Source organism: Dipodomys merriami, unplaced genomic scaffold (genome assembly GCF_024711535.1).
Source record: "Dipodomys merriami isolate MVZ:Mamm:240054 unplaced genomic scaffold, mDipMer1.0.p SCAF_365, whole genome shotgun sequence".
Lineage (NCBI taxonomy): Eukaryota > Metazoa > Chordata > Mammalia > Rodentia > Heteromyidae > Dipodomys > Dipodomys merriami.
The window spans coordinates 377,501-404,686 of NW_027205215.1; the positions used below are offsets into that span (position 1 = coordinate 377,501).

The 27,186-nt window shown below is 42.0% G+C and overlaps 1 protein-coding gene across 3 annotated transcripts in view; it reads right to left on the reverse strand.

The window, feature by feature from the left end:
- Positions 1-27,186, reverse strand: part of LOC138804446 (dual specificity protein phosphatase CDC14A-like) — a 151,370-nt gene that overhangs the window by 31,389 nt on the left and 92,795 nt on the right. For all 3 annotated transcript variants that reach the window (XM_069988704.1, XM_069988705.1, XM_069988703.1), the window contains exons 10-14: positions 22,935-23,073; positions 9,886-10,045; positions 4,934-5,046; positions 2,664-2,711; positions 286-411 (exon numbers count right to left, since the gene is read on the reverse strand). In XM_069988704.1, the coding sequence (XP_069844805.1) occupies positions 286-411; positions 2,664-2,711; positions 4,934-5,046; positions 9,886-10,045; positions 22,935-23,073 (586 nt within the window). The remainder of the gene's footprint in view (positions 1-285; positions 412-2,663; positions 2,712-4,933; positions 5,047-9,885; positions 10,046-22,934; positions 23,074-27,186) is intronic.

A 27,186-nucleotide genomic window follows, 5' to 3' on the forward strand; every position in this document is an offset into this window, starting at 1 on the left:
GTTAAATAATCCAGGTGACCCCTGCTAATCCCACTTACTGTCTGTACACGTGCGCTCCAATTTCCGGTGAGTCAGACACATGGAATGAACTACAACATTGTCCCCGTGTCCCTGTCCCCAGCAAGAAAGTGAGCTAGGAACCAAAGTCCTGGAGGATCGGGGCGCAGCAGGGGGGGAGGGGGCGGGGGGGGGGGGCCTTTCTCCCCTTCTTTCTCTACTGCAGCCAAATTCAAAGACTGCTCCTTACCTGAAACCAGCACCTGGGGCAAGGGAGGAGAAAGTTACCTTCTTGTACTAGAATTTGAAGTCACAGAACCTCGGGTTATCCTCCTGGCCGACGCAGAAGGGGATGAAGCCACTTTGGGGGCCTTCACAGTAGACACGGATGGTTGTGGGGAAGTACTTAATAATCTTTGGGGAGAAAAATGAACCCAGTGTCACATAAAAGCAGTGGTATGCGGAATCTTCAGCAGCAAACTAGGATAAGATGAATAAGTCTCAGGGGTGTGGGCACAGGTCCTAAGCATGGGGAGAATGGCATCTGACACTGCTGGATGTACATGGTGTGGGGGGAGGGGGGGTCCCTCATGTCAGCACAAAGGACTAGGTTCCTCATCCAAAGCCAGCATGCTAGCAAGTGGGAGAGCTAAGACTCAAACCAAGCTATGTGTGGCATTTCCTCTCCTTACCACTGATACTGGTGCTTCCGGGGGTTTTGAGATCCTACTCTAACCCGTCCTTTCTTTTCCTTCCTGCCATCATTACATCTGTCCTACCTACCAGGGCCATCTGGGAAAACCTTATTTCTACATTCCAATGATGAATGGCTTCTGGTGAAATCTAAAAGAGCGAATCATGTCAGGTCAACGTTTCACCTTTCCTTGATGCCCAGAAAACCTGAATTTCTTGGTGTGGCTCACAAACAAACAAAACAGCCACAAGAAAAAAATACCCAATATCTGGCATTTGACTCTCTACCCAGGCCCTCCTCTCAACCTTCACCTGTTAGATATCTGGACTCCAAATACACAAAACACCTGGCGCTTCCTGACTGGCCTTTGGGATGGTAGTTCCTGTCAGGGCATCATCTGCTCCCTGCCTTCCCCCACCCCACCTCTGCTCTCCCCCCACCCTTCACCTGACACACCCCTACAGCCTGCCTGCGAATTACCAACCAGTTGTTAACCTACACAGGAAGCTTACTCCAAATTCCCAAGCAGGGCAAGTACGATCATTCATCATAATATCTGTGCCGTAGCTCGTACATCATAGTTCAAGCTGGAGATTGACCCGACAAACTGACTTCTCTACAAAAATTATCTCCAAAACCCTGTCCTCTACAAGTAAGCCAGGAACTGAAAGCCTCAAAGATCCCAGAATCTTAGGGAAGTGTGTATATGAGTGTGTGTGTCTGTCTGTCTGGCGCGCGCGCGCGCGCGCGCATGCACCTGGGACTTGAGCTCTATCACTTGAGCCACAGCTCCACTGCTAGCCTATTTGGTACTTTGAGGATAAGAATCTTATGCACTTTCCTGTTTGAGATGGCTTCAAACAGAGATCTTCAGATCTCAACCTCCTGAGTACCTAGGATTACAGGTGGGAGCCACCAGCCACCTGGCTCATCTGATATTTTTTTTTGTCTATTTCCTTCATTTGACTTGTCTCTAAACACCCACCAGTTGGACAAAAGGGGGAAAAATGGCTCAAACCTGGATAGCCAGGCTCAATCATGATTCTAATACCAAATATACTTAGTCCTAGGCAAATCATATGATGTTAGCTGGACTTTGGCCTTCCCATCTACTAGAGAAAAGCACTTTGACTTGTAGACTCTTTCCTTGTTTATCAACCTTCCCTAACAGCCTATTAATGGCATGTTTTGCCTCAAAACAGAGCTGGAAAGCTTGTACAAGGATGTGGTTCAAGCTCCCTGACAAGCCATTTTTCTCCCTCTCAGAATGCCCTCCACAGGACAATTCTAAGCTTAAAGATGAATAGGAAGTAGTCTTGGCCAACACTTCTACTGAAGTTGGCACACACTATGGTGGATCCTGGTTCCACTGCAGAAATACTTGGGATGGTTTCCCAGGGAAAAAAAAATACAAAAGTTTCCTCCTGCCATGAAAAGACAAGGAAGGAAACAGAGCTATACATAAAAGGAAGTAAGAACTGGGCACTGGTGGCTCACGCCTGTAATCCTAGTTACTCCGGAGCCTGAGATCTGACAAAACTAGCTGGGGCAGGAAAACCCTCATGAGACTCTTGTCTCCAATTAGCCACCTGAAAACTGGAAGTGGTGCTGTGGCTCAAAGTGGTAAAGTGCTAACCTTGAGCAAAAGAGCTCAGGGACAGCGCCCAGGTCCAAAGCTCAGGCCCCATGACCACCCACCACCCCCCCCAAAAAAAAGTTAAACTTAAAAAATAATAATACTAAAGCATTTTGTAACCATCTGGAACACAAGTTGGGCTTGGGGTTGTAGCTCAAGGGTAGAGAGATTGTCTAGCATGCAGACAGCCATGGATTCCATCTCTAGCACAAAATAAAACAGCAAAAAGTTATCTTCACAGTCTACGTTCCTCAGGTTGAGGCTTAGGAAATAAGCTAAAAGGTAGCATGTGTGTATGGGGTACTAGAAAGTCAACAATGGCCTTGGTAACCATACCTAAATGGCTGGAACACTGCACGTGGGTGCCCTTTTGTGTCATCAGACCTGTGGACCAAAGACAAGTGCTCAAGCATTAGCAGATTCACACATTTCAACAGCAGCAAAAGGCACAACATATGCAGTCAGATCAGTAAAAGGATTAGCTTGCCAAAAGGCAAAACCTCCCAAGCACAAATTTGTATTTATCCACTTTATAAAATAAACCCTAGAGCCAGATGCTGGTAGCTCACACCTGTAATCCTAGCTACTCAGGAGGCTGAGATCAAAGGATGGAGATTCAAAGCCAAGCCAGCAGCAAGATCTGTGAGACTTCTATCTCCAATAAGCTCAGCAAAAGAGCTGGAAGTGGTAGATCACTAGCCTTGAGCAAAATAGCTCAGGAGCAGCACCCAGGCCTTGAGTTCAAACCCCAGAATTGGCAGAAAAAAAAATTTAAAAAAAAACTACAGCCAGCAGGAAATATATTTAAATATTTGACTTTATCATGAATATTATTGATATCATCTTAATTTTAAGTCAGAATGTGGTACTGCATTCACTCAGGATAAAACAAAATGTTCCATGATGATAGTATCAGGACAGTATTAAGAAGACTAAATCGTAAAAGGTCAGAAAACTTCTGACAGTTAAAATGGACTGAAAATAATTCTATCTGGAGAAGTCTTCTAAAATTTGTGGGGCAGAGCTTCATTTCTTTTGCCTATTTACTTGCCAACTTGTACTTTCTTCTAAAACCTCCCTCCCTCCTCTCCTGAAGAATTTTTAAAAATTAACTGGGGATAGCTCAGGGGAAAATATCTGCCTAGCATGCTCAAAGAACCTGGGGTGGATCTCCAGTTCAATATAGAAAACATAAATAAATAAGCCTTAAAATCAGACATAAATTAACTTGGAATTGATTTAAATTATATGTACATATACTATATGTTATTAGATAGATAGATAGATAGATAGATAGATAGATAGATAGATAGATAGATAGATAGATAGATAGATAGATAAGAATAGAAAATATATAGTGCTGGGTATCAAACTCCATTCATCAGGGAAATGCCAACCTTGCTAACACCAAGCAGTAACCCCAAAGTGAATGGCCTGGCATGGCTCTTTGCCCACAGCAGGTACTTGGCAAATGGAACTTTTCTCCTCGACCCCGCTAGTGGAAGTTGATGTTTTCTACTAAACACAAGGCCTGACCTCCTATTTTCTCATTGTACTAGTGAAAATCATAACCTCAGAAGGAACTCTTTATCTGTGTGGGTATGGAAGTACTGAGGCTTGAACTCGGGGCCTGGTTCTTTCACTCAAGGCTGTCATTCTACACTTGAGCCACACCTCCACTCTGGCTTTTTTTCTGGCTCACTGGAGATAAAAGTCTCAAGTATTTTCCTATCCAGACTGACTTTGCACTGAGATGCTCAGATCTCAGCCTTCTGAGGAGCTAGGATTACAGGTGTGAGCCACTGGTCCCTCACTATGAACTTTGACTTCGTAGGTGTCAACTAGCATTCAAAATTTCATCTTTAATTAAGAGTTATAACACACAAAAGCTGAGTTCTCTAGGAGTCTGTCTGATGTTTATTATTGCAGGAAAATATTTTTCCTGCCATCGACATCTATTTCTCATTTATTAAGTCAAAAGAGAATAGATATCTCCCATTATTCATTTGTGGTCTACAACTTTGCAGGAAAGAATCTTGATGGTATTTGTGGATTTTTGCACTCACATTGATTCTGTGACCTTGGTGGGTTTCTTTTGTTTTGGTTCTGCTTTTGCTTTGAATTCATTCTGAACTATCAGCAGGTTTTAAAACCCGAGTTCCAAGGCTGTTTCCCCATTGATTCTGATGAGTAATTTTGGACTTCAAAGTCGAGTTGATTTATAACTTAGCAGGCATAATAAATATTCCTTATTCTATTCTCAGAAATAGGAGGTAAAGCCAGGGAAGCTGTGGGAAGAACCAAGGCTTTGAACACTACTTCTCCACAACACAGGCCACTAGACTAGAAACCCACTCCTGGGAATTTGAAACAGAGAAGCAGATATAACTGTTTCGCAGAGTCAGACAGAATTCCACAGACTCCGATTATAGCACTTGCTTTCAGTAAGCTTCTAAAACTTCCCAACAGTGATTAAAACACATAATAAACATCACAGAAAAGGTGAGATGGAACAAAGAAGATTAACTTGACGTTTGTAGAATTATATTTTGAAAAGATTAAACATTTCTTCCACAAATGAATATAAAAGTTGAAGGGAGATCTACCTAAATACACTGGACGGGGAGGGGCGTGGCTGTCTCTGACTTTTTAAGGCACGTAGTTTGTCTCCCTGGGTTATGTTACTTTTCAATTCCATCTCTTCATCCTCTTCTAAGTCCTGAAAAACAAATGCACGGCCCGGTTATTGTGAACAGTTGGGCTCCTTACTATCTTTTCTTAACAGATAACAGATCTTCAGTGCTTATAGATACATCATTGATAAGTAATCTTCTCACAAATTATCTTAATTGCCTTAGGAACATGACATCCAAACAGACAATAAAGAATGCACAACTAGCCAGGCACTAGTGGCTCCCACTTGTTATCCCAGCTACTCAGGAGGCTAAAATCTGAGGAAGGAGAAACTCCATGAGATTCTTATCTCCAGTTAAGCACAAGAAAAAAGCTGGAAGTGAGGCTGTGGTTCAAGGTTAGCCTTGAGCAAAAAAAAGCTCAGGACAATGTCTGGACCTTGAGTTCAAGCAAATAATTAAAAAAAAAAAAAAAGAATGTACAACTCTTTTTCATTTAAATACACTGATCAAATTCCAAATCTAAGAAGTATGGTTATAAATGTGCTAGAATATGAAAGGTGCTGATTGTTCCAGTAAACAACCTAGTGTGGCCCCGTCCTGCTTTGGAACAGGGACTAACAGACTGACTCAACAGATATAGTATCAGTGTGTTCCAGAAAAGTCCAGGAGCCATTCTTCCAGTTCCACACATTGTTTACAAAATTACAAGATAAATTCAGGTGCCAACAGCTTATGTTTGCAATCTGAGCTGCTCAGGAGGCTGAGAGCTGAGGATAGCAGTTCAAAGGCAGCCCAGGCAGGAAAGTCTGTGAAACTCTTATCTCCAATAAACCACCAGAAAACCGGAAGTGGCACTGTAGCTCAAGTGGTAGAGTGCTAGCCTTGAGCTAAAGAGCTGAGGGACAGTGCCCAGGCCCAGAGTTCAAGCCCACAATCGACCAAAAAAAAGGAAAAAAAAAAAAAGAAAAGAAAAAGAAAAAGAAAATGTCACCAGAAGCCAAACACATTAACATTTGGCACAGCCTTCTAGAATTTTCCCTATGCTATACAGCCTTCCCTATACAGACTTCAACATACTTCTCCCTTACAAAACTAGATTGTATGATATATAGTGCTTTATGAGTTACTTTCTTTCGCCCATTTAACATACATAGCAAAAGTGTTTCCAGCTATATTTGAAAACATTGTCCATATTATCACTTCATAGTCCCATAAAACACCACTGTCTCACCAGGCCATGCTGTGTTATTTAACAAACGCTCTGGGATGGGCCGTTTTGTCTCTCATCCTAGCTACACACGGCTGTACAGCATGCTTCTTAGAACACTGCCCTATTATTGCCTTGAAACTCATTCACAGAGGTAGAATTGATACAATCACTTCAAAGTCATCTTCTGCACATTAGCAAATTTCCCTACAAAATATCTACCTCATTTTAAACTCCCTACTAGCAAAGTTGAAGAGCTTTTAAGTCCTTCAATCCTTGCCAGTACTGTATCCATTCCTTTGACATTTGATAGACATGCATAAATAGCACCTCATCATTTCAATTCGTGTTTCTTCCATTACGAGGGAAGTGGAAGGTACTTTATGTTCGGCAGCCATAAAGGTTCTAGCACCTGGACTTTTCACATTGATTTGAAACAGCTCTGTGCCCCTCCCTCCTTTGCATAGATTGCGAACATTTATTTCTAGTTGCTCCCTATGAGGAAAGTGAATTGGGAATGCAGAGGGGCCAGCTGCACATCTGCTACCCCAGTGACACAGGGACATTCAGGGAGAAGGATCACCGTCTAGGCTATTTCCGGCATGAAGTGAGACTATCTCAAAATAACCAATGCAAGCTGGGTGCCAATGGTTCACACCTACTACTCAACGGACTGAGATCTGAAGCGGTGCTGTGCCTAAAGTGGTAGAGTGCCAGCCTGGAGCGATAAAGCTAAGGGACAGCACTCAGGCCCTGAGTCCAAGCTACAGTATCAGAACACAAAAGGAGGGGAGGAGGGGTGGAAAGAAAGGAAAAAAGGAAGAAAGGAGAGAGGGAGGGAGGGAAGGAAGGAAGGAAATAATGAAGGAGGGAGGAAGGGAAAGAAGGAAAATAATCAAAATGCAAAGAGAGGCTGGTAGAATGGCTCAAGTAGTACTAGAGTTCTTGCTTAGCAAGTACAGGGCTTTCAGTTCAAACTCCAGTACTGCTAAGAAAAAAGCAGGGAAGGGAAGGCGGGGGGGGGGGGGGGGGGGAGGGGAGAAGGGACAGGGGAAGGGAAAGACAGAGGAATGAAGGAGAGGGAGATGGGAAGGGAAGAAAGATGGCAGGGAAGGAACAGAGGGGAGGGACAGGGGAGGGATAGAAGGAGGAAGGAGAGAGACAGGGGAGGAATAGGGGAGAGGAGAGGAGGAATAGAAGAGGAATAGGGAAGGGGAGGGGAGGCAAAGCAGAGAATGACCCAGACAGGAGTAGGGTCAGACCCACACCGGTTGATGGGGGTGGGGATGTTGAGTGTTTTCTTCAGTACCTAGCCCTGAGGACCTGGCTCAACAAAGGAAAAGACTTTAAGTATTTCTCATGCTTCAAGAAAACTCACTAGAGTCCAGCATGACCTGCCTTGCTCTAGTCAATCTTCTTTCAGATTCTCTAAATCAGATTGTTACAGAAACTCCTCATAACTAATTACAAGGAAACTCTTGTAGGGGAAAAAAAATTAAATTGATTTCAAGTCTCCACTTCCAATCTTTTATTGGTTTTTTTTTCAAAGCAACCTCTAGAGGAATGTAACTGTTGCCCTTCATGTACAATCTACATAAACCCACAACTCCTCTGGGCTTCTGCCCTGAATCCTACAGCAGTTCTTGACTTCTTGCTTCCACTTGGAATTTACAAGAACCATTAAGATACCACTAAAGCTATGAAGACCACTTCGGGAGTCACCAATTTCCCCAGTTCCGTGCCTGGCACCAGACAAACAGGGCAGGGCAGAAAAAGAGTTTGGATGTTTCTTGGACCCATCACCCAACACCTATAAAGTGGTTCAAAGGCCATAGCTAGGTCACTATGTAAAATACCAGCCACATCATCATTCCCTGGCCTCTCTGAGTTCTTTCATTCCTGTACTCAAGTTTTAGAAACAGTGGACAGGTGTAACTGGCTAAAGTTAATGGAATTATTTGGTGATGTTTGCACCAAAATTCATTTTTTGTATTCCTCCAGAATTTACCATTCACAAGGTAATGTATTAGAGCATGACACAGAGCATTCCTCAATGGATGTTTTTATAAATAAAAGAGGCTGCCTTGTCCCGTAGCTCTGTGAGGACAAAAAGGAAAGGTATCATCTATGAACCAGAAATCAGCTTCTCTACCAGACACTGTGCCAGGATCTTGAACCCTACAACCTCCATAACTATGAGAAATAAACTCCTGTTGTTCGTAAGCCATACAGATGATGGTGATTTTTTATAGCAACTTGAATAAGCCGAGGTTGGACAGAGTAAGGCTGAGTGGGAAAGCAAACAGCCATCAAAATAAATATTTGTATTTAAAATTAGCATAGCTTACATATCAATAATAGTGTATTCCTTACTCTTCCAGAGATAAAGAGTTAATTCTTCTTTAGTTTAAAAAGTAGGGGTCTAAACAAGGATGAGAATGAAATTTTCTAGCTAGCAGATAGTCATTAATACAGATTATAATAGAGAAAGCATGATGATCTTGCAAGTTATGTTCCTAAGATAAAGGGTAGCTTTCTCTTTTTTTTCCCCTTTGATGTTGGTACTGAAGTCTGCATTCAGGACCTGGGCACTGTCCCTGAACTTCCTCACATGAGGCTAGCACACTACCATTTGAGCCACACTCTACTTCTGGATTTTTGGTGGTTAATAAGAGATAAGAATCTCATAGACATTCCTGCCTGAGCTGGCTTTGAACCTTGATCCTCTGATCTCAGCCTCCTCAGTAGGTAGGATTACAGGTGTGAGCCACTGGCCCTTAGCCTAGAGGAATACATTCAGTTTGTCTTTTCTGAGGTCAAAATTCAAAGCCCTATTTACTTGAATTCACCCTGAAAAGAAAATGATGATCAGAGCCAGAAAAAAAAAAGGAAAAAAAAAGGTATTCTCATTTAACAGTATTAATCATATTAAAATGTTAGTTCTAGGGCTGGAGACATGGCTCAGGTGGTAGAGCACCAACCAATGAGCAAGAAGCATCAGATAACCATGTCTGAGTCCTAAACATAAATAAATTAAATTAAATTAAAAAAATGTTAGTTCAGACCATCTCTTAGCTTTTAGCAGACTAGACTGCACCACAGAGGCAAGAAAAAAAAAATCAAGCTACACTCTGAATGTGAAGAAGATTTACATTTCCTCAGGACAGATGAGTCACGGGGTTTTCAAACCAGTTCCCATCTGCCCCCTGGTCTCCGGCCTTTGTCCTTGAAGAAAACCTACTCACCCCATGTCCAATCACTTTGGGCTTGCTTTTCTTCTAAAAGCAAAGAGGGATGCCAACTGTTCACCTGTGAGTGCTGTCATGCATTCGCCCCATACTAGTTTGAGTCTAAATGCTAAAAGGACCAAGGGACGTAGCTCAGCTGGTGGAGTGATTGCTTGGCAGGTGCAAAGCCTGGAATTTAAATCTGGATATCTACTTCTATTTTCAAATAGAGAATTTGCTTATTCTATTTTTTCCCTATAAATACTCTCCTCATCAGAATAGCTTCCTTAATGATTCTACTCCTTTAATGATAGCGTCTTTTATTTTTTATAGGGCCATTGGCTTCTATGCTCTGATTTGCATGTAGCTGCATCCACACCTAAAATGATGACTCTCAATAAGGACCTCAGAGGAGCCTACTTGCTTTATTTATTCATTTGGGGGCAAATAAGTGGTAAGGTGCTAGAATTTTCTTGGGGAAAACTTACCTCTCCAAACTTGTCTATGTTTTGTACTTTGGGTAAGTTTCCAGAAATTGACATTTCATCCAAGCTAGAAAGAATTTTATTAAGACTTCCTTCACTGGATTGTCTGTTTTTCAATTTCGATCGGAAAATGTCTCCTTGGACCCACAGCGATGCTTGTTTCCTGAGAGAGAGAGAAAGAGAGAGAGAGAGAGAGAGAGAGAGAGAGAGAGAATAAAAAACATACCTTTAAAAAATAACAAGAAACATTTATAAATCAGATTAAAAAGATTTCAAAGTTTTAGACAATAAAATCTCTTTTCACCAATCTTACATTAAAGACAAACATCTTCCCACATTAGTCATTGTATAACCTTATATGGGAAGTAACTATTAAGGTCCTCAGAACAGAGTCCATTTGAAGTCTGTAAGCTATTTTTCAGGGAGCAATTGGATATGCTTGCTCATAAAAAAATGGCTTGACTAAACTTGACTTGAAAACATGGGTGAAAGAACTTGAGTTCCACGGAGACAAAATGTCGGCAGTGTGAAGGTCAGAGTCCTTCAGTGTAAAGGCTGAACACATTCTTGTGTGAGCAACATGAAAGACAACCCTCAACACGGAACTTTAGAAACCAGAAACTTAGAAACTTTAGTCCTATTGGGGCAGTGGCTCATACCTATAATCCAAGCTACTCAAGAGGCTGAGATCTAAGAATCCTGGTTTGAAGCCAGTCCAGGCAGATAAATCTTCAAGACTCTTATCTCCAAGTAACAGCAAAAACGCTGAAAGCTCAGGGACAATGCCCAGGTCCTAGAATTCAAGCCTCAGGACTGGCACACAAAAGTTAAATGAATGAATTGAATGAATGAATTAAGTAATTAAATAAAACACAGCACTGTGGCTTCAATGAGATAAAAGACTCGTCAAAGATATTATATCAAATAAAAAAATAAAATTTATTTCTTAAAGCATCAGGCAGACAGAATGCTCCACATAACACAGAATTTATAACCTGAGGAAAAAGCAATGAAAGTACCGTCCCGCTCCCACCCCTTCCTACCCCCCTCCCTGCCCCCAACTGGTTTACTGGGGTTTGAGAAAGCAATCCTTCTGCCCTTGCAACAAGTTTATTCTCAGATCAGAACATTTGATGGCAGCAACATTTTACACGTACATTTAAATGTAGCCATCCATATTTGGGTATCATCTTACAAAACTGCTCATTGTATGCGATACAAAAATGCTTATGAAGCATCATTTGCAAGAGTGAAATACTAAAGGCTTCTTGTGGGAAAACCACATCCCTTGGTGAAATATTACACAGCTGCTCAAAAACCTACCACATACCTATACATACTGGGAAAGAGTGGCTATGAAATGCAGTATAATGAGTGAAAAATACAAGGCACAGAGTATGCAAGGTATGATTCTGTGTGTGTTAAAAAGGAAAAAGAAGGTGGGCTGGCTGGAGATATTGTTCAAGTAGAATAGTGCCTGCCTAACAAACAGGAAGCTGAATTCAAACCCCAGTACACCAAAAAGGAGACAGATGATAGATAAGAGATAGAAAGGGGGGGTTGAGAGATGATTGATAAAGATAAATGATAGGGCTGGGAATTTTGGCTTAGTGGTAGAGTTCTCCCATAGCATGCACAAAGCCCTGGGTTCAATTCCTCAGTTCCATATACACAGAAAAAGCTGGAAGTGTACCATGGTTCAAGTGGTAGAGTGCTAGCCTTGAGCCAAAGCAGCTCAGGGACAGTGCCCAGACCCTGAGTTCAAGCTCCAAAACTGGCAAAAAAGAAACAGAAAAACAAATATAGGTAGATTAGAAATGAAGAAAGAAAGAAAGAAAGAAAGAAAGAAAGAAAGAAAGAAAGAAAGAAAGAAAGAAAGAAAGGAAGGAAGGAAGGAAGGAAGGAAGAAAGAAAGAAAGGAAGAAAGAAAGAAAGAAAGAAAGAAAGAAAGAAAAGATAGGATGGGGGTGGATAGTTACAATGTTAACAAAAAGTTTACAGATATTTGTAAGAATACACACACCTAGGGGCTGGGAACATGGCTCAGTGGTAGAGCGCTTGCCTTGCATGCCTGAGGCCCTGGGTTCGATTCCTCAGCACCACATAAGCAAAAAGAAAAAAGCCGGAAGTGGCGCTGTGGCTCAAGTGGTAGAGCACTAGCCTTGAGCTGAAGAGCTGAGGGACAGTACCCAGGCCCAGAGTTCAGGCCCCACGACTGGACCCCAAAAAAAAAAAAGAATACACACACCTAGATATTAACTAGTTACTTCTGAGAATGGTGATAAGGGAAAGTTTCATTTCCTACTATTCTGTAAGTGTGTTTATTTTTTTAAAACAACATGTTTGTTCATTTTCTAGGGTGTATTTAAGTTCTGTTAAACTATGTGCTTATTCACTTTTGTAAAAACAAATAAATCAAAGTGATCAAAAAAATAAAAAATGAAAGTAAGTAAAGATCAAAGTAGAACCAAGCTAGGAAACTTTAAAGTTACAAGAGAGGGTAAACAACACATCTCCACACATTCTGAACAGTATATATAAAGTAGAATAAAGTAGAATAATGCAAAAAGGTTTAACAGCATGGGATGGGACTACATAGTTGGGAGACTTGCGGGGGGGAGTGGTACTGGGGTTTGAACTTAGGGCTTCACATTTGCGAGGCAGGCACTCTACCACTTGAGCTTCTATATCTTTTGGTTCTAGTTATTTTTTTCTTTTAGCACATCAGTTACATTTTATAATTCTATTATAAACACTTGCTTCAAGTTCTTTTATGAAAAGGCAGGATAATTCATAAGTTAAATACAGAAATATGTACTCATTATAGAAGAAAAGCCTTTTGCTAGTGATGGTGTTTAATTATAACACTATTTACACTCCAGTAACTTTTCTTGATAGCCTAGACCAAGACCCGCCTGTTCACACTTCCCACCATAGCTAAGAAGACAGGCTACATATACATCCAGCTTTCTGCTCAGGTCGGGGTCTCACAGACTTGTTTTTCCTCCTGATCTCTGTCTTCTGCTGACATCACTGGGATGACAGGTGCAGGAAGTTTCCAGGTTACAGTAAGAAAAGTAAAGCATCAAAATCCAGGGTCATGAGCTCTGTGACCAAGATTCACATAGGACCCAAGGAGAAGGGGCCTCAACTCGGAAAATCAGAAATCCCCTAAGAATCGGGAGAGATATTGCAGTCAATACTAGATCACCTATTTGTAGAGGGTCCCATAAGATCATAATGGAATTGAAAGATCCTAGTGACATTGTAAACACTAGCAACAGCACAGCACGTGTCACTCATGTTTGTAGTAAACAAAGCTGTTGTGCCATCAGTCAGGTAAAAGTATAGCACAGAAAATTATGTACAGTATATTAGACTTGATATTCACCTTTATATATATATAAGACTATGTATATATTTATATATACACTTATATAGTTATCTATGATATATAATTATATATGAGGTAGAAAGATATAGTAGAATATATTGTATATAGTATAATACAATTAATAATATATTGTATTATATATAAATGTATCATATGTAATATATGTTATAAAAATACATAATATAATACAATATAATTATATATACATATACATATATATTTATCATTTTTGTTTGTTTTTTGCTAGTCCTGGGGCTTGGACTCAGGGCCTGGATATTGTCCCTGAACTTCTTTTGCTCAAAGCTAGCAAGCACTCTACCACTTGAGCCACAGTGCCACTTCTGGCTTTTTCTGTGTATGTGGTACTGAGGAATCAAGGCCAGGACTTCATGCATGCTAGGCTAGCACTCTACCACTAAGCCACATTCCCAGCCCTCTATCATTGTTTTAGAGAGCCTTCCATCTACTTTTTTTTTTTTTTTAATATCTAAGCTGGGCACCAGTGGCTCATGCCTGTAATCCTGGCTACTCAGGACCCTGAGATTTAGAAGGTCATAGTTTGAAGCCCATCCCGGCAGGGAAGTCTACAAATACTCCATCTCCAAAACAATCAGCAAAAAGCTTGGCTCATGGCATGGATGAAGTGGGAGCGCACCAGATGAACAAGAAAGCCAAGTAAATGCAAAGCTGTGAGCTCCAATCCTGATACCACCGGAAGAAGAAAAAAAAATACTGTAAAACACTATGCCACGTTAACTGCCAGCAGCCTCATCCATCTACATTTCCTATGTCTCTTAACCTCAACAAGAGGCCATGTTAGTTGATCATCTATGTTATCTCGGTTTCTAGATAACTCTATATCACTTTCCCAGGGTGATGGAACTGCCTGGAACACATGTCTCCCCATAGATGCCTGTCCTTAAGCAAAACACGAATGTTTCTAGAAAGATAAGCAGGACATACCCGGCAAAGAATATCCCCTCAAGCAAAGCAAACAGTGCGCACAGGCTGGGAAAAGAGTGATTTCAAAGAACACAGAATGTTAGGGAACAAGACTGTTTCCTTTGGCTTAAAGCAGAGGCCTTCAGAAAAGTGGGTGTGTGCCAACTCATGTTTACGACAGGCCCTGCCCGCCAGGAGATGGGATTTAAATATGCTGCCTGGAATCAAGAGAAGAGGCTGTGGAGATCTTCAGACATAAAAATCTTCGAGTAGGGACAGAGGCAGAGAAGAAGGGACCAAGAGGCTAAGTGGATTAAAGGGGAAAAAAATCTAATTCCAAAATAACTAATACATTGGGAAATCGGCTACTGTTGCCAACATTAAGAGGAAATTTGCCAAGGGAGGGCTTTCCTTTGCTTGGTTTTAACAGATTCAATCTGTCCCATCTCTGGGAAGACTTGATTTGAACCTGAATGTTAACGAAGAAGGTGTCAGAGCCGATGTGAGTGTTGCTAAGGAATGCAGAAAGCAAGCCAGCCCTCCTTCAGACAAAAGCACCCTTCACATAAATACCTTTTTATTGATACTGAAAGCCATAATAGCTTTTATTGTGGTGTCTGTTACTCCTTAAAAACCCCATCTCAAACAAAAGCGGTAAAACATGTATTTTTTTAAGTATTTAGCATTTAAAACTCTCATCTTAGGAAGCTTAACACATGAACTGAAAATAAATCCTCTGATAATGTGATGTGTTTTCTAAGATGTGTTTTCTGCTATCAGAACAAGGGCTTTGAAATAACAGGAAGCAGTTCCTCTCGATTTGAACAGGGTTTTGCTGAGACGAGGCCAGGGTTGGGGATAGGGCTCCTGATCATATCCTAGATCTGGATTGGTTAGGTTGGAGCTAGCCAAGTACCAGATATGTGAAATGAACTAAATCTCCCTGTCTCTGCATGGAACAAACTGATAGTTGGTTTTCACAGAGAGAATTTGAATTTCCTTGTAAATGTGTGTTCATAGTACTGCAATGGAATGCAAGTCAGTTATAAATACTTCTGGGTTTGAATTCCAACACCATAGAACTGTGTGTGTTTGTGTGTGTGTGTTTGCGTGTAGTGCACATATATGCACCAGTACTAAGACTTGAACTCAGGGTCTGCGTGCTTTTACTTGGCTTTTTCACTCAAAGCTGGTGCTCTACCACTTGAGCCACAGCTCCACTTCCAGCTTATTTTTCTTAATTTTATTTTTTATTGTTATTATAAAGGTGATATACCGGGGGGGAGGGGGTTACAGGCTACATAAGTCAGGTAAAGAGGGCATTTCTTTTTCTTTTTTTCTTTGCTAGTCCTGGAGCTGGAAATCAGGGTCTGGGCACTGCCCCTGAGCTTCTTTTTGCTCAAGGCTAGCGCTGTACCACTTGAGCCACAGCACCACTTCCAGCTTTTGCTGTTATGTGCTACTGAGGAATCGAACCCAGGGCTTCAAGCACATTTGGCAAGCACTCTGCCACTAAGCCACATTCCAAGCCAGAGAGGACATTTCTTTTTGGACAATGTTACCCCTTCTCTTATGCTCTCCCAGTTTTTCCCTCCTGTCCCCACCCACACATTGTATGGTTCACTTTTAACATCATGTCTACAGCAAAGAAAACACCTCTTGCTTCCATTTCCTTTAGTTCATTTCAATAAATATTATTGTATATGATCATAGGCATTGCGCCTTTGTATTCCTCCCCTGAGGGTATCCTACTTTGGTCTCACTGTGTGTGAATGCCTAGACACGCCCAGCTTTGGGATGGTTACTTGAAAATAAGAATGGCAAGCATAAGCAGGGCACCTGTGGCTCACGCCTGTAATCCTGGCTACTCAGGAAGCTGAGATCTGAGGATCGCGACTCAAAGCCAGCCCGAACAGGAAAGACTGTGAGACTCTTATCTCCAATTAACCACCAGACAACTGGAAGTGGCTCTGTGGCTCAAGCAGTAGAGCACTAGCCTTGAGCTGAAGAGCTGAGGGACAGCACCCATGCCCAGAGTTCAAGCCCCATGACTGACGACAAAAAATAAATAAAAGAATGCCAAGCATGATTCTGCATGGGATGGCTTTGAATTGTGCTCCTCCAATTTTAGCCTCCTCAGAAGTCTTGGTACCACTGCAGCTGCTTGAGGCCAGCTGATTCTCCTGCATTTCCTTAAGTCCAGGCCATCACTATTTTTACAGCACCCTAACTCTTCATCTTTACCACTGCTTCCACTCTGGATGTATTTTTCCTGGGATGATCCAATCCTCACCCCAATGTCCATGCAAAACAACCATTTGGATTATTCTGTATAGAGAAACCCAAACCACATTCCAGCTCAACCTAGGCCTCCTTGAGTTATATCTAGAGTATCATTCTACAAGGTACAGATTCTGGCTGTATATATCTTAAGAGGGCATTGGAAACAAAACACTACTACATTGGGCCCTACACCTCAGGACCTTTGTGAGCTGCAAGGCCCCATAAGAACCTATCAGTCCCTTTATGATGAGTCAAAGTGACAGGTAACAGATCTATATTTAACTCAGAAGGCAGCAAGGTGCCACACAGCGGCAAACAGACCAAATGACAAACCCATCCTGACCCCATCTTTAGACTTCTTATAGGTTGTCTCTGAGAAGCAATGACTTGATAACAAAAGAGACATATTTGTACCACACTTTAAGAATCTTGAAGCCAGGAGCCAGTGGCTCATGCCTGTAATCCCTAGCTACTCAGGAGGCTGAGATCTGGGGATCGAAGTTCAAAGCCAGCCCACGCAGGAAAATCCATGAGACTCTTATCTCCAATTAACCACTAGAAAACCAGAAGTGGCACTGTGGTTCAAGTGGTAGAACACTAGCCTTGAGTTGAAGAACTGAGGGACAGTGCCCAGGCCCAGAGTTCAAGCCCCATGACCAAACAAATAAACAAACAAAAAAGAATCTTGAGGATGTCAGATAGAAGACACATTTTGGTTTCAGAGTGATATTTTTAGCTTAGAAATTTCAAAGGAAAAGGAAAATACTGGATAGTTGCTTTTGCAAACAGGAAGCTTTTTAAAAGAAAATTTTGATCCTAAAAATAATTAAATATAAAACATCTGACAGTAACCAAGGAGAGGTTCAGACTGCAAATATATAAATTCATTACCAACTTACAAGAATGATAGCAATCTCTCTTACTGGAGGTTAAGATACAGAAGTTGAACACCTGGTCATATTTCTCACCTTCAAGGATGAACGGGATATGATAAACTAGCTTTTCTATAGTCACAGATGACTTTAAAAAAAAAAAAAAAAAAAAAGCTCTGATTGGCTTTTCACCTCAGAAACAAAGCGTACAAATCCCTTTCACTTGTTCAGTCATTAGGGACAGCGGAAGCCCTAACAGAAAACTTTTTTTAACTTTCTCATTTCTTTCTTAATGAGTATGTTACTTATTCATGCTTTTGCGTCATCATTGACTCTCCGTCGTTCATATCATCAGTCTTCAAGGCTTGCAGTATCTCAGTAACCATCTCTGCCTCTTCACCCCAACGTCTAGCCCCTTTGTACATCCCTGTCTCCCTGACCGATTGCAGTCTCCTTTTTAGCCTCTCTGACTCCCATATCTCCATCTATCTGATTCAGCTCACATAGGCTGGCAACCCAGCATTCCTTAAATAATACTTAGATCACACGACTCCGCCACGTCAAATACTTCAAATTAGAAAGTCTGATGAATAAGAGAAGTTCAGAATATAGCCACGCACATCATTAAGATCTGCACTTCTGAGCCGGGCACTGGTGACTCACGCCTATAATCCTAGCTACTCGGGAGACTGAGATCTGAGAATCGAGGTTCAAAGCTAGAAAATGTCTGTGAGAGTCTTATCTCCAATTAACCACCAAAAAGCTGGAAGTGGAGCTGTGGCTCAAGTGGTAGAGTATAAACCTTGAGCAAGAAAGCTCAAGGCCAGCACCCAGGCCCTGAGTTCAATCACTCTGACCAGCATAAAAATTAATTAATTAACTAATTAATTAAGATCTGCACATCCTACTGAATGTATTTACTGATTCTACAAAAGTGTATTCATTTCTTTTTTTCTTTTTTTGGGGCGGGGGGGTCTGGTCATGGGGCCTGAACTCTGGGCCTGGGCACTGTCCCTCAGCTCTTCAGCTCAAGGCTAGCGCTCTACCACTTGAGCCACAGTGCCACTTCCGGCTTTTTTCTTTTTGCTTATGTGGTGCTGAGGAATCGAACCCAGGGCTTCATGCATGCAAGGCAAGCGCTCTACCACTGAGCCACCTTCCCAGCCTGTGTATTCATTTCTTATGGCCACTCTAAAAAAAAAATCATACACACACAGTGATTTAAAAGAATACCAGCGCCGGGCGCTGGTGGCTCACGCCTGTAATCCTAGCTACTCAGGAGGCTGAGATCTGAGGATCACGGTTCAAAGCCAGCCCGGGCAGGAGAGACCGTGAGACTCCTATCTCCAATAAACCACCAGAAAACCGGAAGTGGCGCTGTAGCTCAAGTGGTAGAACGCTCGCCTTGAGCTGAAGAGCTGAGGGACAGCGCCCAGGCCCAGAGTTCAAGCCCCACGACCGACAAAAAAAAAAAAAAAAGAATACCAGCTCATGTTCTGGTTCTGGAGTTTGGATGTCTGTGAGCAGTTTCACTGAGCCAAAAGCCAGGTATAGGCAGGGTTGGTTCCTTCTGGAAGCTCTGAGGGAACAATCTCTTCCCTTGCTTTTATCCACTCTTCCTGTTTGCCATACTCCATGGCTTCTTGACCATTGCCCCCACCTTCAAAATGCAGGGACCCCACTTACTCCATTGCTTCTCCCCCATCAACTCCACCTGTACCCTTCTTTTCTAAGGACTTTGACCTTGTTCTGGGCCCATGAAATAATGCCAGACAATGTCCCCATATCAAGGACAATCACTTCTGCAAAGTTTCCATTTCTGTATAAACTATGTGAGCACGCACACATTTGGGAGACATTATGCAGCTACTACAGCAGGCCTCACATTGAGCATTACAACCCTAGAAGGATCACCAAGAGAAGGCCTCTCACAGGAATAAGAAGTCAACGTACTTCACCCCATTGTCATCACTAAAGCAAACTTAAAATCCTATGCACGCCAGATAAAACCAAGTTGGGAAGACCGGATAAAAAGATATATCCAAGGCTGGGAAAGGATGTGAAGGGTAAACAAAAGGAGGAGGCTACAATGCTTGGTAAGAAATGTACGCATTATCCTGCCCATGTAATTGTAACCCCTCTGTACAGTATGTTCACAAATAAAATAAAATAAAATAAAAATTACCTCTAAAAAAAAAAAAAGATATATCCAAGTAATTAGGAGCTTTGAGCCTCAATTAACAAACATGAGGAGGAGTTTGTTTTTGGTGTGTTTTTGTTTTGTTTTGTTTTTGTTTTATCTGAGACCAAGACTTGAACTTGGTATCTGATACTTTTTGCTCTACTATCTGAGACATGCTCCGATCCCACCTTGGTTTTCTTTTTGCTGTCAATATCTCAATCTTGGACTAAAAAAAAATAAGACTGAAAGAAACAAGAAAAGATGGGGCACATATTGAAAATATCAGGAATGAAGCCAAGGATATATGTTGAACATTCCTCCTCTAAAACATACTTTATTCCAAATCCCAAATGCTCCAAACCCTGCAACTTTTTGAGTAGTGTCATTGATCTTAAAAAGTATCAGATACCAAGCATTTCCCCTTTTAGACTTTCAGATTAGAGGTCCTAAGTCAATACACATAATACATATATTCCAAACTCTGAAAAGCTCTGAGATCCGAAACACTGGAGAATTCTAAAGAATGAATACCAGCTTATCAGTTCTAGCTGGGTACAGCAATACCTACCTATAATCCCAGCACACCAGAGGCTGAGGGAGGATTGTGAGTGCAAGACTAGCCTAGACTACATAGTGATTTCCTGGCCAGCTCTGGAGTGAGTGGACAGTGGACCTTAAACACAAAATTTTAGTTGGGGAGGGGCTGGGAAGGTGGCTCAGTGGTAGAGTGCTTGCCTTGCATGCCTGAGGCCCTGGGTTCGATTCCTCAGCACCACATAAGCAAAAAGAAAAAAGCCGGAAGTGGCGCTGTGGCTCAAGTGGTAGAGTGCTAGCCTTGAGCTGAAGAGTTGAGGGACAGTGCCCAGGCCCAGAGTTCAGGCCCCATGACCGGACCCAAAAAAAAAATATTTTTTAGTTGGGGAAAACCAAGCATAAGAGATCCACCGTCCAACATGGTGACTAGAGTTAATTACAATCTACTGTGTACTTGAAAACTGCTACTAGGGTAGATTTCAAGTGTGCTCACTGCAAGTAGATGATTTAAGTATAAAGAGGCAATGCATATGTAAATATGTAAATTATCCTCATTTAGCCCTTCCATAATACATACATATTTCAAAACACCATGTTGTATACCATAAATACATATAAACTCTTTGCTTGTCAATTTAAAAACCTAGTCAAAAGCGGGGGGGGGGGGGGGAGTCATCAGCAAACTTTTTTTTTTTAATTTAATTTTATTTTATTTTATTTGAGAACATACTGTACAGAGGGGTTACAATTACATTGGCAGGATAATGCATTTCTTACCAAGCATTGCAGCCTCCTCCTTTGAAACTTTTTAAAAATTATATTTATGTGATTTGCACTCTTCTTCAATTGCTCCGTTCAGATGCCTCTTTAATGAGTCCCCTTAGCATCACCTATTTAAAACTGCCTCTCCTCCGCCCTCTATTCTTCTTCCCTGGTTTATTCTGCATAGCATATGTCATCAGCAGAGAAGCTACATCATTGATGTATTTGTCTGCTGACATTTCTCCCCCACCCCAATGCATTAGTGTGATAGGGGGAAAAAATTCTCTTTTGCTGTACCTTCCCAGTGACTTTGCCTGATGGCTTTCGACAAATGCTTGTAGAAAAAAGGGAGGGGAAGAAAAGAGGCATCCTGATCACCTGTGACATGATCAGTGGTCTTTTGGGAGTCAAACGACCAGAAAAATGGAAGGTCACTGGAGGAATTGTGAAAGCTGCAGAGGATTCAAACAGCAAACTCAACCACATAGAAATGCTACAGCTCCAATCTGGAAGGTCTGGGCCCTAGGTCATAGCACTATTGGAAGATGGCGGACCCCTTAAGAAATGGAACTTAAGGGAAGGGGCTAAGTTATTACAGTGTGACTTGCAGGGGATATTGGGATTCTGGCTCTTATTCTATCTCCTTTGGCTTCTGAGCCACCAGCTTTGCTCCACCACACACTCCCCACAATGACAAATTGCTTCAACACCAGCCCAAAGGCAACAGTGATCTCTGAAGCAAGGAGCCCCAGCACAGCTGCAATCTTTGGAAGGTGATCATCTTCAGTATTCATTACAGCAAGCTGATAAGATAGAAAAATAACTATTCCAAAGCTAGTTGTATAGGAATGCCTATCAAAGTAGTCACTCCTGTGCTTTAGTGGGCAAACTATAGCATGACTTTCTTATCAGTCATTCCTCTAGGTCTCAGTAGTAAAGCAAGTGATTTCCTCAGGGCAGGTTCAAATCATCTTAATCATATGGATGCTTACTTAGGGCCTCTTTCTATGAAATTCATGATTGTTCATGAGAGAGAAAAGGAAAAGGAGAGAGAAAACTATTACAGGGATTGAACTCCGGGCATTTTATCTTTATCCGTCCTTTATCTTTTTCCACTCAAGGCTGGCATTCTACCCCTTGAGCCAGAGCTCCACTTCTGGCTTTTTGCTAGTTAATTAGAGATAGGAGTCTCATAGATTTTCCTGCCCTAGCTGGTGCACATCTCAATCCCCAAACCCCAGCCTCCTGAATGGCTAAGATGATGGGCCTGTAGCACCTAGCTACACTCTTTCCTTGCTTACTCACCTTAACTGATTTAAATTACCCAGGAGTCATTATATGAGAGGAAATACTATGTGACCTGGAGCCATTCCAACACGAAAAAAAAAACAATGAAGATTCAGTTTATCATAGATGGAAAACACTTTTAAAGCTAGATGGAAATCAACCAGTACTGATTGCATCTTGATGGTAAGTTGTACCATTTTAAGAAACAACCAAAAGGTTGTATCCTAGTGGTTACATTTCCCACTAATGGGCTGGAGTTGGATAGAAAGGAAATGAATGCATGTAAATGAACGCGGTCATAAATCTACGGAGTGACGGTAGGACCAGGCTGAAATCCTGCTCGAGCCTATTTCCTTCTTTGGTAACCTCTTGGCTATATTCAGAAGTCATAACTTCATTAGCAGCTCATCAGTCATTGGTGGAGTTCAAATCTTATCAAATGTGTGACTGACCTTAGTTGTGTGTGTGTGTGTGTGTGTATGATTCTGCTTTTAGACATGCAAACAAAAGAAAAGACTGAAAATTGTCAAGTGGGATGACACAAGAAAATTGCACAGTAGCCAGATCACACATAGAAAGTGACAGAAAAAGGGTAGGCAGCTCTGTGATGTTCTTCTGACTCTCACCTTATCGAGAAATACAAAAGGTACGAAGTTAGAACTCACTAGCTGTCAAGCCAACCACAACCAATCAGAGGCAGAGACTTCAGCAACAACACAGCCATTCTGTAACCCTGGGCTTGCCACCTTCCTGCGAGGGGGGACTGGGGGTGGGGAGGGTAATGGACCATACTTACTCTTCCAGGAAGTGCTGCTGGGGTCCAATGATGGAGCCTGGCCGGCAAATTCTGATCCAAGCAATGATTTCGGCATGAGTAAACCTGTAGTGTTTCATTACATAACAGGCGATCAAGGTCCCTGTTCTTCCAAGGCCAGCTGGAAGGAGAGGAAAAGAGAAGAAAATCAAAGTATAAACAAATGTACCCACAAACTAGACTGAGGTTAGCTGGCACTGGTGACTCACACCTGTAATCCTGGCTACTCAGCTAGGCTGCAGCTGTGAAGGGGAAATACTGGATGAGGGTGACATTTCAAGTAGGTCACAAAGAAAGTTTCAGATGACCCATGAAGATAGGCACCAGTGGCTCACACCTATAATTCTAGCTACTCAGGAGGCTGAGATCTAAGGATGGTGGCTCAAAGCCAGCCTGGGCAGGAAAAGTCCATCAGAGTCCTATTTCCCATTAACCATTTAAAAGCCAGCCGGGGGGGCTGGGAAGTTGGCTCAGTGGTAGAGCGCTTGCCTTGCATGCCTGAGGCCCTGGGTTCGATTCCTCAGCACCACATAAGCAAAAAGAAAAAAGCCGGAAGTGGTGCTGTGGCTCAAGTGGTAGAGCGCTAGCCTTGAGCTGAAGAGCTGAGGGACCAGCGCCCAGGCCCAGAGTTCAGGCCCCACGACCCAAAAAAAAAAAAAAAAAAAAAAAGCCAGCCGGGAAGGTGTGGTTCAAGTGATAGAGTGCTAGTCTTTAACATAGGCAGGCCCTGAGTTCAACCCCAGCATACACACACACACACACACACACACACACACACACACACACACACACACACACACACACACACACACACACTAAGATATTTGCCAACTGGGAAACTGACACAAGGTCAGTTTCATCTGTGGAAACATTTAAGTTCGAAAAGGAAAGCAGGAAAAGACAAGAGCCTCATTTCTTCATGTGTGTGAGCAACTTCTGTTTTTGAAGGGTCCTTGTGTCAGTTTTCCTCGTGTCAAATACTAAAAAGGACTCTTGCTCTGATCTTCCCAGTCCTTTGAATACGTAGTATTTCAGCAAATCTGGGACAGCATCTCAACTCTAATAGCTCAATATACTCCATTACATAAGTTTGACTAAGTAAGAAAAAAAATCAAGCAATGACACACTATCAATTTTGAAACCCACCCTAATTTCAGAAGTGTTATCATATGAAAAAGGTATGTCGCCAAATGAGTGTGTCACACACCCTTTTTACATGACTGCTCCCCTGGGAACCTCTGCTGTTGGTTTTTTCCTAATTATCCTCCAATGTGGAAATCCGTGCTTTATAGAGAATATATGTATACATATATATTGCATATGTATGCATCTTGTTTTCTTTTTTTAAGTCCCTTTCTCCTCAGAAAAGTAAGTAAAGCCGGCCTGAGCACTGGTGGTTCACACCCATAATCCTAGACCTACTTAGAAGGCTGAGATCTGAGGATTGCAGTTCAAAGCCAGCCCAGGCAAGAAAGTCCATGAGACTCTTACCTCCAGTAAATTACCAGAAAACCTGAAGGAGAGCTGTGACTCACAGAACAGTGCCCAGGCCTGGAGTTCAAGCTCCACAACCAGCAAAGTAAATAAATAAAGAGTAAGGCTTAATATCGGTCTCAGTGGGGTTCTTCCTTTAACATAATTGGTCCTTGATACCTATTGTTGTTAATTACCTGAAATAGGACAACACAACAGAGCATCCTGGAAGGGGAGTCAGAAGCCCAGTAAGTTTCTAGTTCCCCTGTCAGGGTCTCTGTCTAGAGATCAGTGGCTTTCAGCATTCTCCTTGTGCTAAACGTTGTATGGTGCCCTTGGTGAGGATCTGAGTCCTACTCATCACCAAAAAGGTGATGCAGAGAGAATTTTCCAGTTTCTCTGAAACTGAAGTTGCTTCCCCCCCTTTTAAAAAAGAGTCTATAATTTATTCTATAAAAAGAACCTATTTAGCACGCAATAGTTAGGAGCTCTTGCCGCAAGTGAACAGAATAGGAACACTTCACTAAGTTTCTATAAAAACTTTAACCAAAAAAAAAAAATTAAAGCATCCGTAATTAAAGGGCTCCCTGGCACAGTGTGACAAGAGGTTGATGGTGTTCTATTTATACCAAGTCAAACTCCAATTGTTTTATTGTGCCAGCCACTTTGCTGAAATCCCTGTCGAACATCAATAATCACATACAAGAACATCGTCGTACCAACTGTGTGTTTTCATTATTTCTGCTAGAAAATTCCAGGAGTTCACAGCCATGCCGTGTGTGTGTGTGTGTGTGTGTGTGTGTGTGTGTGTGTGTGTGTGTGTGTGTGTGTGTGTGTGTGTGTGTGTGTGTGTGTTGGACTGGGACTTGCGTTCTTCACTTGGCTTTTTCACTCAAGGCTAGCTGTCTACTACTTCAATCACAGGTCCACTTCCAGCTTTTTGGTGGTTAATTGGAGATAAGAGTCTTATGGACTTTTCTGCCCAGGCTGGCATTGAACCGTGATCCTCAGATCTCAGCCTCCTGAATAGCTAGGATTACAGGCCACTAGTGCCTGCCTACAGCCATGCTTCATCAGCCACCAAGTGGACCCACTTTTCATCAAATTGACTTCTAAGGTTTCACACCTTCCCAGCAAGTCAGTTTCTAGCTCATCTCTGTTTTTCTTCTTCCTCCTCCTAGTTCAATTAAAATGCTGAGCGCTACTTGAATTCCCAGAAAATTAAGCTGACTTAATTAGGGCAGATGTCAAAATAATTAACAGGCTTATGGTAGATAAGTATGTAATTAAAAGTAATACAGCTGTAATTAAATCAAAGGTGTGAGCCTTACAAAAAGAATCCTCCAAGGCTGCAATGCTTGGTAAGAAATGTATGCATTATCCTGCCCATGTAATTGTAGCCCCTCTGTACAGTATGTTCACAAATAAAATAAAATTAAATTAAAAAAAAAAGAATCCTCCATGTATATGCAAGTGGATAAAACAAATAACAGTCTCAAAAAGATGCCACCACATATACATGTGGCCTTCCTGTATAAGAACTCACCCAGGAGCTGACAGAGTGAAATGTAATATGAGACAAATCTATACAGTTCTTAAAAAGTCAAGAATATACAGAGAACACTGGTAACAAAAGTGTTTAACTCCAGGGTTTTATTTTCCCAATGTTTCATAGACAATCAAGAAAGATAGTGAGGCTGGGGCTGCCTATAATCCTAGCTACTCAGGAGGCTGAGATTCTAAGAACTGAGGTCCAAAGCCAGCTCCGGCTGAACAATCCATGAAACTTTTATCTCCAATTAACCAGAAAAAGAAACAGGAGTAGAAGTGTGACTCAAGAGGTAGAGGACCAGCCTTAAGCAAAAAAGCTAAGTGACAGCCCAAAGCCCTGAGTTCAAACCCCAGTAACAGCATAGAGAGAGAGAGAGAGAGAGAACAGATACTGAAGTTTAGTGAAAGCTTTGTACTTCTTCTTCCTTGAATCTGTCGACCCAACATATGGATTATTAATCTACAGATAAATTATATGGACTGATGTCACAAAACTGACAAGCTAGCAGGACCAATTAATTATCATAGGACAAACACTTTTATTTTGGGGATTTTTTTTTTTGGTCACTCCTGGGGCTTGAACTCAGGGCGTAGGCACTATCCCTGAGATCTTTTTGCTATAAACTAGCACTCTACCACTCTGAGCCACAGCTCCACTTCTGGTTTTTGAGTGGTTAATTGGAGATAAGAGTCTCACAGACTTTCTTTCCCAGGCTGGCTTCAAACTGCAATCCTCAGATCTCAGCGTCCTGAGTAGCTAGGATGACAGGCGTGAGCCACCAGCGCCTAAACGATGTTTTTTTAAATAACATGAAACTGAACTTTGAAAAAGGAAACATGAGTATTTTCTACAAAACCTTGGTGGCTGCCATATTCCCATTAGCTCTTAAGTTCTTTCTACAGATATTTGAAATACATAATATAAACACAGGTGCTTTTCTTAGCTTTTCTTCTACCAAAATGAGATAGAGAGGGAAACGTAGGGTAGAAATAAAACACACCGGGAACAAGCCAATTCTCCATCACCCCTGTAACTTGAGTGAGTGAGACCACCTTCCCAATGCCACACCAGCCTTGTATCCAGAGAGGATGGGTGGGGACAAGGACCTGCTGTCTGGAAGGTGTCCCCAGGAGGACTCAATCCTGCCCCCCACCCTCTCTCTCAGCCTCTGGGAAATCACATCTTCCCTCTTATTGCTGCTCACATGTT